Source organism: Genypterus blacodes, unplaced genomic scaffold (assembly GCF_046128005.1).
Source record: "Genypterus blacodes isolate CSIRO-AG114 ecotype Tasmania unplaced genomic scaffold, CSIRO-AGI_Gbla_v1 ptg000159l_1, whole genome shotgun sequence".
Taxonomy (NCBI): domain Eukaryota; kingdom Metazoa; phylum Chordata; class Actinopteri; order Ophidiiformes; family Ophidiidae; genus Genypterus; species Genypterus blacodes.
The window spans coordinates 215,001-227,500 of NW_027466960.1; the positions used below are offsets into that span (position 1 = coordinate 215,001).

Sequence of the window (12,500 nt, forward strand, 5' to 3'; positions counted from 1 at the left end):
CCCTCTGTTGTGCACACACATTCCTCAGACATGTCGGACTCTGAGACCCCCGCTGCCCCTGCTGAGGCCCCCGTCCCTGCTGCCTGTGCCGCCATCAAGGCCGACCTGGACAAATGGTATGTTTGAGACTCAAATTCCAACTGATCCAAATTCAGATAAGAATGACTTGAGTGTGTGTGTTGACCTGTGTGTGCAGCGTGGCAGACGGCGGCGCTGAGGCGTGTAAAGACGTGCTGGAGGCCTTCGTCGCCTGTGTGCAGAGTGCTGCTGAGCCCTCACCATGAATCGCCGCCCTCTGACCTCAAACGTAAGGACATTACATCATTTCCTTTTTCCTTTTGTGCGTGAATGTGAGAAGGAAATTTCACATAAAGGTCTGAAGTGTTTGGGCGTTATGGTGAGACCCGCTGGTTGAGTTGGCGTGTTGATGTCCTCCAGGCCGTACGTTAGCCTCCACCATGGCCCGCCCTCACTTCCTCTCCCCTCTTACCTCTCACCTCTGCTAGATTCAAAGCACTGAACCCTCCCAGCTCCCAGCATTCTCTTCTGCACATCAGCACTGGACTGAACCATGGCGATGAACATGATGATGACCGCAGGATCACGGCGACCTGGGCCCAGTCTGGGATCTGCCGGCAGTAACCACACCTCCCCCCTCCCTCCTCCCTTTCTGGTTGGTGTCCAACGACTGGTAGATGATTCCAGGGAGCCGATTGGCTGTGATGTCTTCTGTCGACTTGAGATGAATACTTAGAATTAAAGAATCACTTACTTGGTATAAAATCAAAGCCATGTTCTGACTTCTTTATTTTTGGTGTCTGGAAGAGAAGACAACTGGGTTTTTCTGATTGTTGACTGCTTTTCATTGTATTCAAAATGTTTCCCACATGTAGCGGCTCACACACACACACACACACACACACACACACACACACACACACACACACACAGCCTAAAGTTAAAAAGAAGATGTCTAAATGTCATTAACTCTATTTAACTTTGTTATGGGTTTGTCTGCAGTAAGTGAAGTGTGAACACACAACTATCAGTAGTGATTTTTCAGTGAATGTCAACTCTGGATTTTATGGTCTGCTGGGCGGAGCTCGACTTGGCAGGTTTGTAATGACAGGAGAATCATTTCCTGTGATGAAGTAAAAACACTTTACCCGCTGCAGTTGTAAAGCTAAACATGGCAGAGAAAGAAAACAATAACAAGGACAACGTTTTGTTATCTCTTTAATTGTTAAGGTTTTATTTGTATTTACCAGAGAAAAATCTGTGAAACCGTCAGTGAGTTAGATTAGATTAGATTAGATTCAACTTTATTGTCAAGAGCAAGTACGGGTACAAGCTGATTAAATGTAGTTAATGGATCTTCTTGATAAGATGAGATGAGATTTTTTCACAGAGGCAGTTAGGAGGATTTCCCTGAATATCCCGTTATCTCCAGGTGTAATTGAGTTGGACAAATCCATGCCCCACACTGCAGAACAACACTCGGTTGATCGACCTCGGGTAGAGGTGGATCACACATCGCTTTAGTAGATTTTCAGCATAGTAGCCGTGGTGGTTCCAGACCTCCACCACCAGAATGTTGGAGACGGGACTGAAGAGAAAACTCTGTGCCCAGTACGGGTTGCTGTTGCCGTAGACATATCTGGTCTGATGAGATGAAGCGCCATTTTGAACCTAAATGAGATAAAATGACATAAGATTAGAAGATGGAATAGAAACACCCACCGTCTATTGGTCATCCCCACCCACTAGGCTGTCAATGCAGTGAAGAGGAAGAGGGAGTTCACCTTCACATAGGTGTTAAGCGTTGTTCTAAATCCCAAGTTTGCAGTTTGCAGTCTGTGGCCGTGTTTCACATTCACAGTCAGACTGTTCCCACGTGGGACTGGTCGAGGTGTCCGGGGATGCCAGGGATGCCAGGGACGCCAGGGATGCCACGGTGTCCAGGGATGCCAGGTTGGCCTAGGTTTCAAGAAATGCCAGGGATGCCAGATTGGCACTGCGTGGATGACCGAAGTGTGGGTCGTCCTGGATGCGGCTGTAGTCGTGGGTGTGGCAGTTGTTGTGGCCGTCGTGGGTGCGGCTGTATTAGTGGTTGTCATGGGTGTGGCGGTTGTTGTGGTCGTTGTGGGTGCAGCGGTTGTTGTGGTCATTGTGGGTGCGGCTGTAGTCGTGGTCGTTGTGGGTGCAGCAGTTGTGGTCGTTGTGGGTGCGGCTGTAGTCGTGGTCGTTGTGGGTGCAGTGGTTGTTGTGGTCGTTGTGGGTGTGGCTGTAGTCGTGGTCGTTGTGGGTGCAGCGGTTGTTGTGGTCGTGGGTGCGGCTGTAGTCGTTGTGGGTGCAGCGGTTGTGGTCGTTGTGGGTGCAGCAGTTGTTGTGGGTGCGGCTGTAGTCGTGGTCGTTGTGGGTGCAGCAGTTGTGGTCGTTGTGGGTGCAGCGGTTGTTGTGGTCGTTGTGGGTGCGGCTGTAGTCGTGGTCGTTGTGGGTGCAGCAGTTGTGGTCATTGTGGGTGCGGCTGTAGTCGTGGTCGTTGTGGGTGCAGCAGTTGTTGTGGTTGTTGTGGGTGCAGCGGTTGTTGTGGGTGCGGCTGTGGTCGTTGTGGGTGCAGCAGTTGTGGTCGTTGTGGGTGCAGCGGTTGTTGTGGTCGTTGGGGTTGTAGTTGTGGTCTCTGCCGCACCCAGCACAATCACTTGTGCCAGCACAATCACCAGCGAGTTTACAAAGACGAGCTTCATGTTGTCGTCACTGTGTGAAACAAACACAAATATTGGCACAAAACACTTGATTGATGAACAATGCAGGAGCTGCGGTCTGGGCGGCTTTGTTCTGTCTGCTTGATCAGCTTGTTTTGTTTTACAGATGCACACGGCTCAGTGAAATGAAGGAGATGGACGAGCGACGATGTGATGATTAACATGTAGCTTCTGTCTGTTTGTGGCTTTAAACTTGACACTTTCTAACTAACTTTCACCTCCTACTTCCACTGGAGCTGGAGAACAGCTGACTCATGTGGAAGGCTGCATTATGTTTTCATCTGTGTGTCAGTTGGTTTGTTTGTTTTATCGGCAGGATTACTCTAAAACTGATGCGCCGGCTCTCCTGGACTGAGTTCTGGTTTCAGATGGGGGTCACGTAGGGTTACCATGAAGTACTGTACCAAGGGTTCACACAGCAATCACACTTAGAATGAATGTGTAAATACACAAAGCAATGAAGCTGGTCGGCTAGAACATGAATTATCTTGTATTTGTACCTTTTTTGAATTTGTATTAGTAGTAGTTGTAAGACTTTTGTTTTGCCATATTGGCAGCAGAATTCTTGTCAAACTTCACGTGGGAAAAAGACGAAAAAGCTTCAGCTGGAAAGGAAACCTGCCACTGATTGGTTGGTGCTTGGGTCAGAATTGATCGCCTGCAGGACTCTTCAGCTCACGTCAGCCTGTTTCCCAAAAAACAAACACCAACCTGAAGCTCATTTCTAGAAAATGTCTGAAACCAGCTGAAGTCTAGGACAGAAGGTGAGAGTCTCAGCACCCGATGATCAATCATCACTGAGTCCACATGCTGGATTCACATGTTGACATTAGAAACAAAAAATAAGTTCATCTTTGACCCAAGAATAACAACGTTGGGATCGTTGTCACCGCCGTGCTGAATGAGCAGAAAAGGTTGAAACATTTCAACTTCCTGTCGCTCTCACCGGGTAAAAGACTGGAATCCAGCATTATGAGAATAAAGACTTGTATAATAATATTATTGCAAATTCCACACCAATGACATCCTTATCTCAATTTCGGACTCACCGTCTCACCGTGTCCTCCTGTCCCCCAGCCTGTCTGTCTGCAGGTGCTCTACCTTTCACTCGCTCTTAAATGATGAAACAATTCACCATCAGCTCCTCCTTTTCTCGGAAACAAGTTTTTACTTCCTCATCATCATGACCTGCATTCCACAGATGTTAAAGATAAAGTCACCTGTTGGCTCAAAGTACCAAACATTCAAATGTGTCAAACTGTGTGACATCGTCCTGCTGAGCTCAGGACTCACAGGACAGACAAACACATGTAGACCTGTACAATCAGACGCACCATCTCTCTCTCTCTCTGTCTCTCTCTCTCTCTCTCTCTTTCTCTGTCTCTCTGTGTGTCTCTCTCTGTGTGTCTCTCTGTCTGTCTGTCTCTGTGTCTCTCTGTCTCTCTCCGTCTGTCTCTTTGTGTGTGTCTGCGTGTGTCACTCTGTCTCTGTCTCTGTCTCTCTCTCTGTCACTGTCTCTCTCCCTCTCTCTTTCTGTGTGTGTCTCTGTCTGTCTGGCTGTCTCTCTATCTTTCTGTGTCTCTGTCTGTCTCTCTCTATGTCTGTCTGTCTCTCTTTCTGTCTGTCTGTCTTCCTCTGTAGAGACGGTGGTGTGTGTGTGTGTACGTGTGTGTGTGTACGTGTGTGTGTGTGTGTGTACGTGTGCTGATCCATTCCCGTGGTCCAGCAGCAGTAAGACATGTCTCATATAAGCAGGTCTGTGCACTCTGACTCATGAGTCATGTATGTCACATGTATATTATGTTCGTCACTTCATTGTTCTGTGACTTTTTCCTGTAAGTGAATCGAATGTAGACTAACAAGAACAACAACAAAGGACTCGAGGGCGTCACCATGGGATCCAAACCTGCTGTCTCATCTGACCTCTTAAAGTGACTGAATGATCTCTCTCTCTTTTAGTTTAGGAGATATGAATGTAAATCAATAAGCTCTGGATAGAGTTCTGTAGCTGCTGAAGGTCTCTCTCTCTCTCTCTCTCTCTCTGTCTCTATCTCTCTGTCTTTCTGTCTCTGTGTCTCTCTCTCTCTGTCTCTATCTATCTATCTATCTATCTATCTATCTATCTATCTGTCTATCTATCTATCTATCTATCTATCTATCTATCTATCTATCTATCTATCTATCTATCCATCCATCCATCCATCCATCCATCCATCCATCTATCTATCTATCTATCTATCTATCTATCTATCTATCTATCTATCTATCTATCTATCTATCTATCTATCCACCAGATGGCGCCACTGACCTGGTCTCACATATTGTAAAGACAGTGCTGTAGCTAGCTGAGCACTTCCTGCTGTTCCTTCCTAATCAAGAAATAATCATAGTGCTTTAATTGTGAAAGGTCAACTGGATGTTGGTTCTACACAAACATCTGCTCTTTGTGTTGTGTTCACAGTTTTAATCTGAACAGAAAAGAAAACAGGAAGCAGCAGACGTAAACAATCAGCGTGACACCCAAAGATGACAAACCCAAAGACAAACAGCGGCACTGCTGGTCCGTGCAGCTCAGTTTGAGAACCACAGATTTAAGGGGGGGGGGGGGGGGATATGACGGTCAGCCGAGGGATGATGATGATGATGATGATGATGATGATGGATCCTCCCTCCTAACACCCTGACGCCTTCCTCTCTCGACCGCTCCGGAGGACATTTACCCAAAACCTGTGCTTCTCTGTGCGTAGAGGAGGAGAAGGAGACGCGATGACGTGATGATGAGAGAGACGAGGAGGAGGAAGAGGAAGGGGAGTCGAGCAGTGTCGTGCAGACCCGTGATCCACCACCGCAGGACCGAGCGCTGATCCCGCTCTCAGCCCGCACAGGGAGCGTCGGTGCGCTGTGCCCGCCCGCCCGCCTGTCTCGGCTGCTCCTCTTCCTCTGCTTCCTGATGCAGGGCCGGGGGGAGGGAGGGGGAGGGAGGGGGAGGGGGGAGCCAAAGTGTGCACCGGATATTGGAAAAGCCATTCTTCTTGCTGGTACTGATGATCTATTCTGCACAAACCACATCCTGGCCAAACCCAGCAGGAATGTCTGTCAGGAGGAAACATTTTTGGATGTAATTAGCCGTTTAGTCTCAAGCAAGTGGTGAGGAAGAGGAGGACGAGGGTCCCAGATATCGATCAGTGAATGGATTCAATCAGGCCATTCTGACTGTGGATATCTGAGAGTAAATCAATAAGTTTCCTCCCTGTGCAGGTCGGGGAGAGATTTCTCCTCTCTGCTCCGGCTCAACACACAGGATCAATCTGCTGTGGACTTCATCTTCATCTTCATCACACGTCCTGCTCTTCACTCCCAAAGATGCTGCTGTGGCACTGAGACCGGAAAAGTCTTTATTTGGGGAATCTGGAGCCGTTTGGATGACGGACTGAGCGCATGGGAGGATCCTGCAGGGCCCTGGTCTAGAGCACCACCACTCCTCCTCCTCTCCTCTGCTTCTTTCCTCTCCTTTTCTCTCCTCTTGTCTGGAATACTGCTTCCTCTCCTGGTGACTTTGTGGAAGAGGGGAACTGTGAAAGATGAGCAGCAAGGAGCAGACGCCGGCTCAGTCCAGCCAGTATGTGGGGCCTTACCGGCTGGAAAAGACCCTCGGCAAGGGACAGACAGGTATGACCTCATGTTGACCCTTTACAGCCCGGAGCAGCTGGTCACACACGTGATACTTTCATACTTCCATTCTAGTCTATTTTAGTCGTGTGATTATGCAACATGTTTCATCATTCGTCATAAAAATCCACCAAATTCTACAACTACAACTTTCATTTGGCTGTTCTGAGCTCAACCCAAGCTTTTCCTTCTAAAGTTAGAGTGAGTGATGCTTCTTATGTCCAGGTGACCTCAGGGTCAGTCAGTCAGTGTGAGGCAGATGGACCCTGACATGATTCTCCCTCATAGTGGTGCACGTTTACACTGGTGCTTCCTCTGGACCACCAGGCGCCACGCTGCCCTGTGAGCCCCACTCACGGCTTCACTTCCTGTTTCAAGTGTCTGAAAATCAACACTGCCCTCTGGTGGCTCTGCTGGGTCCGTCAACAGAGATGCTGTTTGGCTCCTGCACACGCCCATTTGAGTGTGTCACCATCAGCTGATCCTGGGGCGGAGCTGCTGCGGCCTCAAGGCGTTCTCCCTGTTTAAATGCCTCCAGGCTCCTGACCCGTCTGTCAGTTCAGTTTAAAGGTTTCCCGTAATTTTTCCTTGGCGTAGGAAGTTCCTGGGACCAAACTTGTAAGGCAAATGTTAATGCTGAAACATTAACACTTTCATGCCTGCTGAGATTTTGTCGTTGGATTCTAGCGCCTGGGTGCTTGGTAGTAAAACTCAAAATTTAAATTCTGCTTGTTCCTATGGCAACCGTAATCGGATAACTAGGTGTTATTTAAACAACATTTCCCAGCAAATGTTAGCGAAATCAGCAACGGTGAGAACAGGGAATCCGGAGGGTGTGAGAGGTCCTGACCCAGACCTGCGGGGCCTCACCACTGTCTGGACCACAAGCATGACAGGAAGGTTCAAGATGGAACGTTTAAGCAACATCATGCCTCTGGTGTTTGATGAATATAGGAGTAGAGTACTACATTTCTACACATCTTATGAGATGCTGAACATGTGAAATACCCCACGCCATTAATCTACAGTTCACACTCTGAAAAACACAAATCTCACTAAACCTCTTGACCTCAAGCGAGACTTTAGAGAAAACAAAGCAGGGACCATTACAGTAGCTCTGCTAGCTGTTTGTTGTGATGGAACTTCCTGTCCTCCACGTTTCCAGCACCAGTCTGAGTGCAAATCCCCACCTTACATATGTTTATGACCTCTTTCTGTCAGCTTGGCCCCCAATGGCTAACGGTCCCGGAACGTCCTCTGTGTTCAATGGGAACGGTCCGACTGGATGATAAATATTGACTCTGTTTAATATCTAACAGTTGAAATTGAAACTGATGAGCTTGATGAGCTTGATGAGCTTGACACAGCGATGAGCTTCAGAGCACAGCAGAGGAGACACACAGAACAAAGGTCACAGGGCAGGAGGATCTGACTGACCTGGGATAATAATCCATCCAAGATCTCATACTAGGATCACAATTTATCAATCATCCTTCATGCAATCTACAACAGCTGGTTTTGTTTTTAGTCATTTAGTTTGAAGGAGCAAACTGTTTCTGAGTGTAACACTGATTGATAAGTTGTGAGCCTGAGCCATACGTCTCTGCTGTCTATGATTCTCTCTGTCTCTGTCTCTATCTCTGTCTCTCTGTCTCTGTCTCTGTCTCTGTCTCTGTCTCTGTCTCTCTCTCTCTCTCTCTCTGTGTGTCTCTCTGTTTCTTTACCTCCTCAGGATTGGTGAAGTTGGGTGTTCATTGTATAACTGGGCAGAAAGTCGCCATCAAAATCGTCAACAGAGAAAAACTCTCAGAATCTGTTCTCATGAAGGTACACAAGTCTTTCTTTCTTTCTTTCTTTCTTTCTTTCTTTCTTTCTTTCTTTCTGTCTTCCTTTCTTTCTTTCTTTCTTTCTATCTTTCTTTCTTTCTTTCTTTCTTTCTTTCTTTCTTCCTTCCTTTCTTTCTTTCTTTCTTTCTTTCTTTCTTCCTTTCTTTCTTTCTTTCTTTCTTTCTTCTTTTCTTTCTTTCTTTCTTTCTTTCTTTCTTTCTTCATAATGTTTCTCTTCCCTCCCTATCGTCAAGGTGGAGAGAGAAATAGCGATTCTGAAACTCATCGAACATCCTCACGTTCTGAAGCTCCATGACGTCTATGAGAATAACAAATACCTGTGAGTATCGTCATCTTCCTCTTGTTCTCTTCCTCTTATCTACCAAACAAAATGATCCATAGGTGTACGGGGAAGATTAGATTCTCTGAATTCTCTTAAACTCTTAATTGAGTCCTGGAAGTCATGATGTGAAGATGATGTGAAGACTCCATGTATCTAGGTGTCCAGTTCAAGTCGAGTCTAAGTCATCCACACCTGAGACACAAACCTTGGAAGGAGCATGTGTGACATGTGTGGTGTGTGGTGTGTGCAGATATCTGGTGTTGGAGCACGTGTCGGGCGGAGAGCTGTTTGACTACCTGGTGAAGAAGGGCAGGTTGACTCCCAAAGAGGCCAGGAAGTTCTTCAAACAAATCATCTCCGCTCTGGACTTCTGCCACAGTCACTCCATATGGTCCGTCTCATCTGTAACACTCTGCTCACTCTGCTGTGCGATGTTTTGAGTGTTCAAACACGCCGCTGGTATTCCTGAAGGCCACAGAGTACTTCAGGGTTATGCTGCTTCATAAGTGTTGATGTCTTCACAGCCTTTGGTCTTTTGTCTGTGCTGTGTTTTTACATTGGGGCCTTAAATGGAATTCATTTGAGTCCATTAGTTTTTTTCAGCATTGTTGTGACGGTTCATTGCTGTTACTCTCTTACCTGACAGGGTAAGACTCCATTTTACTTCTAAGACATAAGACCAAGAGGCTGGTAGAGCTCCACCCACTGGCTGTTCACGAGAAAGTGATGTGATAGTTGGACCAATCGCAGCTCTCATTTATTGGCCTCATGGTTTGTCTTTTGAAGTAAAATAGCACCTGTAATATTTGACTTTAAGGAAATAATACAATGTCCACCCATGAGATACAAGTGTGTGTGTGTGTGTGTGTGTGTGTGTGTGTGTGTGTGTGTGTGTGTGTGTGTGTGTGTGTGTCCAGTCATAGGGACCTGAAGCCGGAGAACCTTCTCCTGGATGAGAAGAACAACATCAGGGTGGCAGACTTCGGCATGGCCTCGCTGCAGGTGGGGGACAGCCTGCTGGAGACGAGCTGTGGGTGAGGTCACATCTGAACCCTCTGGGCCCCCAAGGCTCACACACAGAAACATGACACAACACAGGAACATGCAAAGTCATGAACCATAACAGAACCCTCATGGTGCTTGTGTGTGAGTGTGTATGTGTATGGGAGGTTGGGTGCTGGATTTGTGATATGTTTGTGACTTGTTTGTTTTTGGTTGAATCACAGCAATGTTTTTATTGTTCCTTCATAGATCTCCACACTACGCATGTCCAGAGGTCATTCGGGTAAGTTTGTGTGTGTGTGTGTGCGTGTGCGTGTGCGTGTGCGTGTGCGTGTGTGCAACTCCAAACTGTCTGTCTGTGTTGACGTCTCAGGGGGAGAAGTACGACGGTCGTCGGGCAGATGTTTGGAGTTGTGGAGTCATCCTCTTTGCTCTTCTCGTGGTGAGAAAATCCTCCTCATGTTAACCCTGTAAACTCTGTGCTCCATTTAGCACCTCAGCATTAAAATCATAAGGCACCAACCCAATAATAATCATCTATAAGATAAATGTGCTTCAAATACAGTCGGGTCAAAGGTGAGCTCAGGAGTGAAACTTTTGGAGTGAAGATTTGATTCGTACTCCAAAGTTTGACATGCTTAGAGCTAAGCTGGAGCAGAGCTAATGCTAAATCTAAAGTGAAGCTAGCACACTCACTTTACTCCGCCCCCTTCCCCCAGGGTGCCTTACCCTTTGACCATGATAACCTTCGTCAGCTCCTGGAGAAGGTGAAGAGTGGAGTCTTCCACATGCCGCACTTCATCCCTCAGGACTGCCAGGCCTTACTGAGAGGAATGATCCACGTCCACCCGGAAAAGAGGCTGACGGTCATCATCCATCATCCATCATCCATCATCCATCCATCATCCATCATCCATCATCCATCATCCATCATCCATCATCCATCATCCATCCATCATCCATCATCCATCATCCATCATCCATCATCCATCATCCATCATTCATCATCCATCATCCATCATCCATCATCCATCCATCATCCATTCATCATCCATCATCCATCCATCATCCATCATCCATCCATCCATCATCCATCATCCATCCATCATCCATCCATCATCCATCATCCATCATCCATCATCCATCATCCATCATCCATCATCCATCATCCATCCATCATCCATCATCCATCATCCATCCATCCGTCTGTTTTCTTTTGCCTTCCTTCCCTCTGACCTTCTTTCTGTCTGTCTGTCTGTCTGTCTTTCTGTCTGTCTGTCTGTCTGTCTTTCCTTTTTCTTAGAAGCAGGAAGAATTATTTTGTTAAATGTGTCAATAATGGCCACATCTGTTTGTTGATTACAGTTAGAAGCGATACAGAAACATCCCTGGTACCAGTAAGTACATTCTTATTTCACTTATTATTTCTGGACCAAATATAATTTTCTAATATTGTGTTCTTGATTATCTGTGACAGGGGGGGGCGTAACGAGCCTTGCCCAGAGCAGCCACTCCCTCGGCGGGTGTGTGTGAGACGGATTGTGTCCCTGACGGATCTGGACCCCGACGTGTTGGAGAGCATGTCCTCATTAGGCTGCTTCAGAGACAGAGTCAAACTCACACAGGACCTAGCAAGTGAGGAGTGAGTACATCAAACATCTGCACTGCACCTCTGTCCCATGTGACCTGCACTGTGCTCACAAAACACAATATCCCTAAAGTCTGTACACTCGCTTGTGTTGGATTGAGTGTTGAGTCCATAAAGAAGTAAATCATCACTGTCCATCTCCGTGGCTTCGTAGGACATGAGGTCTCTGTCTGATGTTCTGGTTGGAGGTGACAGATGTTTCCAGAAGCTTGACGTGTTTGGTTTTTGTTGAAGTGAACGAGAAAAGAAGAAGTTACAGCTCTAATAGACGCAAAGCAACAGATAAAAAAGAGTAAGAGGACAGAGAGAGGAAGAGTGGAGACGTCTGAGGGTCCACATGTGAAGAAGAGGAGCAAAGGGAGCTGTGCAGCAGAGGAGCTGCTGGAGAACAGAAGAGGAGATGGAGAGGACATGTTGAAACAAAGCATAGTGTAGAGGCTAATCTCAACAGACATGGGTGAACTCAAGAGAAAGACAAGGAATCCCCCTGTAGAGAGAGACAACATGAAATATACAGAAATGCAGACATTTTCTTAAAGACTACCATTTGGACGATAACAACATTTCAGGCGCTTCTACATGCATGAAGAGAGGAATGGATCTGCTGAATGGATCTGCTTGTGTTTCCTGTATGTGATTAAAAATGGATGACAAATGAACACAGCTCATGTAAACATGTCAGTGGATCACATGTGTCATACCTTCTACAGACCGAGCTACTGTGTGCATGTAAACGTAGTTACAGAGCGCTTCATGGGTGCCTTGCATCCTGCATGATCACACACTCACATTCAAAGCTATCAGGAAGTGGTTCTGCTGGATTTCCTGTTTACCCTTGTCTCTCTCTGTCCAGAGAGAACCAGGAGAAGATGATCTACTACCTACTGTTGGACAGGAAGGAGCGATACCCGAGCTGTGAGGATGAGGAGCTGCCCCCTAGAAATGATGTTGGTGAGAAAAGCCGTTCTTGAAATCTATTACTTCTTTAAGTGATACGCTAGCAGTTTTTAATGATTTTAATGATAGCAACATTTAATGATTTTAAGGAAATTAATTTGTTGAATGTGAACTTGTTACAGTCGTACAAATACAGAATCACTGCACATTCATTTGTACCTCTAAAACTTCATGATGTGTCAGGCACACAACTTATCAATCAACCCGCATAGATCCTCTTACCTTATTGGACCTGTAAGGCAGAATCTGTGTTCTCATAGACCCACCCAGGAAGCGCGTGGACTCTCCCA

At 46.6% G+C, this 12,500-nt stretch overlaps 1 protein-coding gene and 1 long non-coding RNA gene across 2 annotated transcripts in view; both read left to right on the top strand.

Moving 5' to 3' along the window:
• Window positions 1-788, top strand: part of LOC143013843 (uncharacterized) — a 1,953-nt gene extending 1,165 nt beyond the window's left edge. The window contains exons 2-4 of the long non-coding RNA XR_012965225.1: window positions 29-116; window positions 197-307; window positions 507-788. This is a non-coding gene — a long non-coding RNA (uncharacterized LOC143013843). The remainder of the gene's footprint in view (window positions 1-28; window positions 117-196; window positions 308-506) is intronic.
• Window positions 789-5,742: 4,954 nt separating this feature from the next.
• The window catches only part of LOC143013844 (serine/threonine-protein kinase BRSK1-like), a 12,589-nt gene continuing 5,831 nt past the window's right edge, over window positions 5,743-12,500 (top strand). Inside the window, exons 1-13 of the mRNA XM_076167541.1 lie at window positions 5,743-5,912; window positions 6,024-6,434; window positions 8,167-8,261; window positions 8,515-8,600; window positions 8,854-8,994; window positions 9,521-9,637; window positions 9,855-9,888; window positions 9,979-10,047; window positions 10,325-10,471; window positions 10,971-11,002; window positions 11,083-11,247; window positions 12,107-12,204; window positions 12,471-12,500. The exon at window positions 12,471-12,500 is cut by the window's right edge and continues 121 nt beyond it. Coding sequence (XP_076023656.1) covers window positions 6,347-6,434; window positions 8,167-8,261; window positions 8,515-8,600; window positions 8,854-8,994; window positions 9,521-9,637; window positions 9,855-9,888; window positions 9,979-10,047; window positions 10,325-10,471; window positions 10,971-11,002; window positions 11,083-11,247; window positions 12,107-12,204; window positions 12,471-12,500 — 1,102 coding nt within the window. The 5' untranslated portion in view covers window positions 5,743-5,912; window positions 6,024-6,346. The remainder of the gene's footprint in view (window positions 5,913-6,023; window positions 6,435-8,166; window positions 8,262-8,514; window positions 8,601-8,853; window positions 8,995-9,520; window positions 9,638-9,854; window positions 9,889-9,978; window positions 10,048-10,324; window positions 10,472-10,970; window positions 11,003-11,082; window positions 11,248-12,106; window positions 12,205-12,470) is intronic.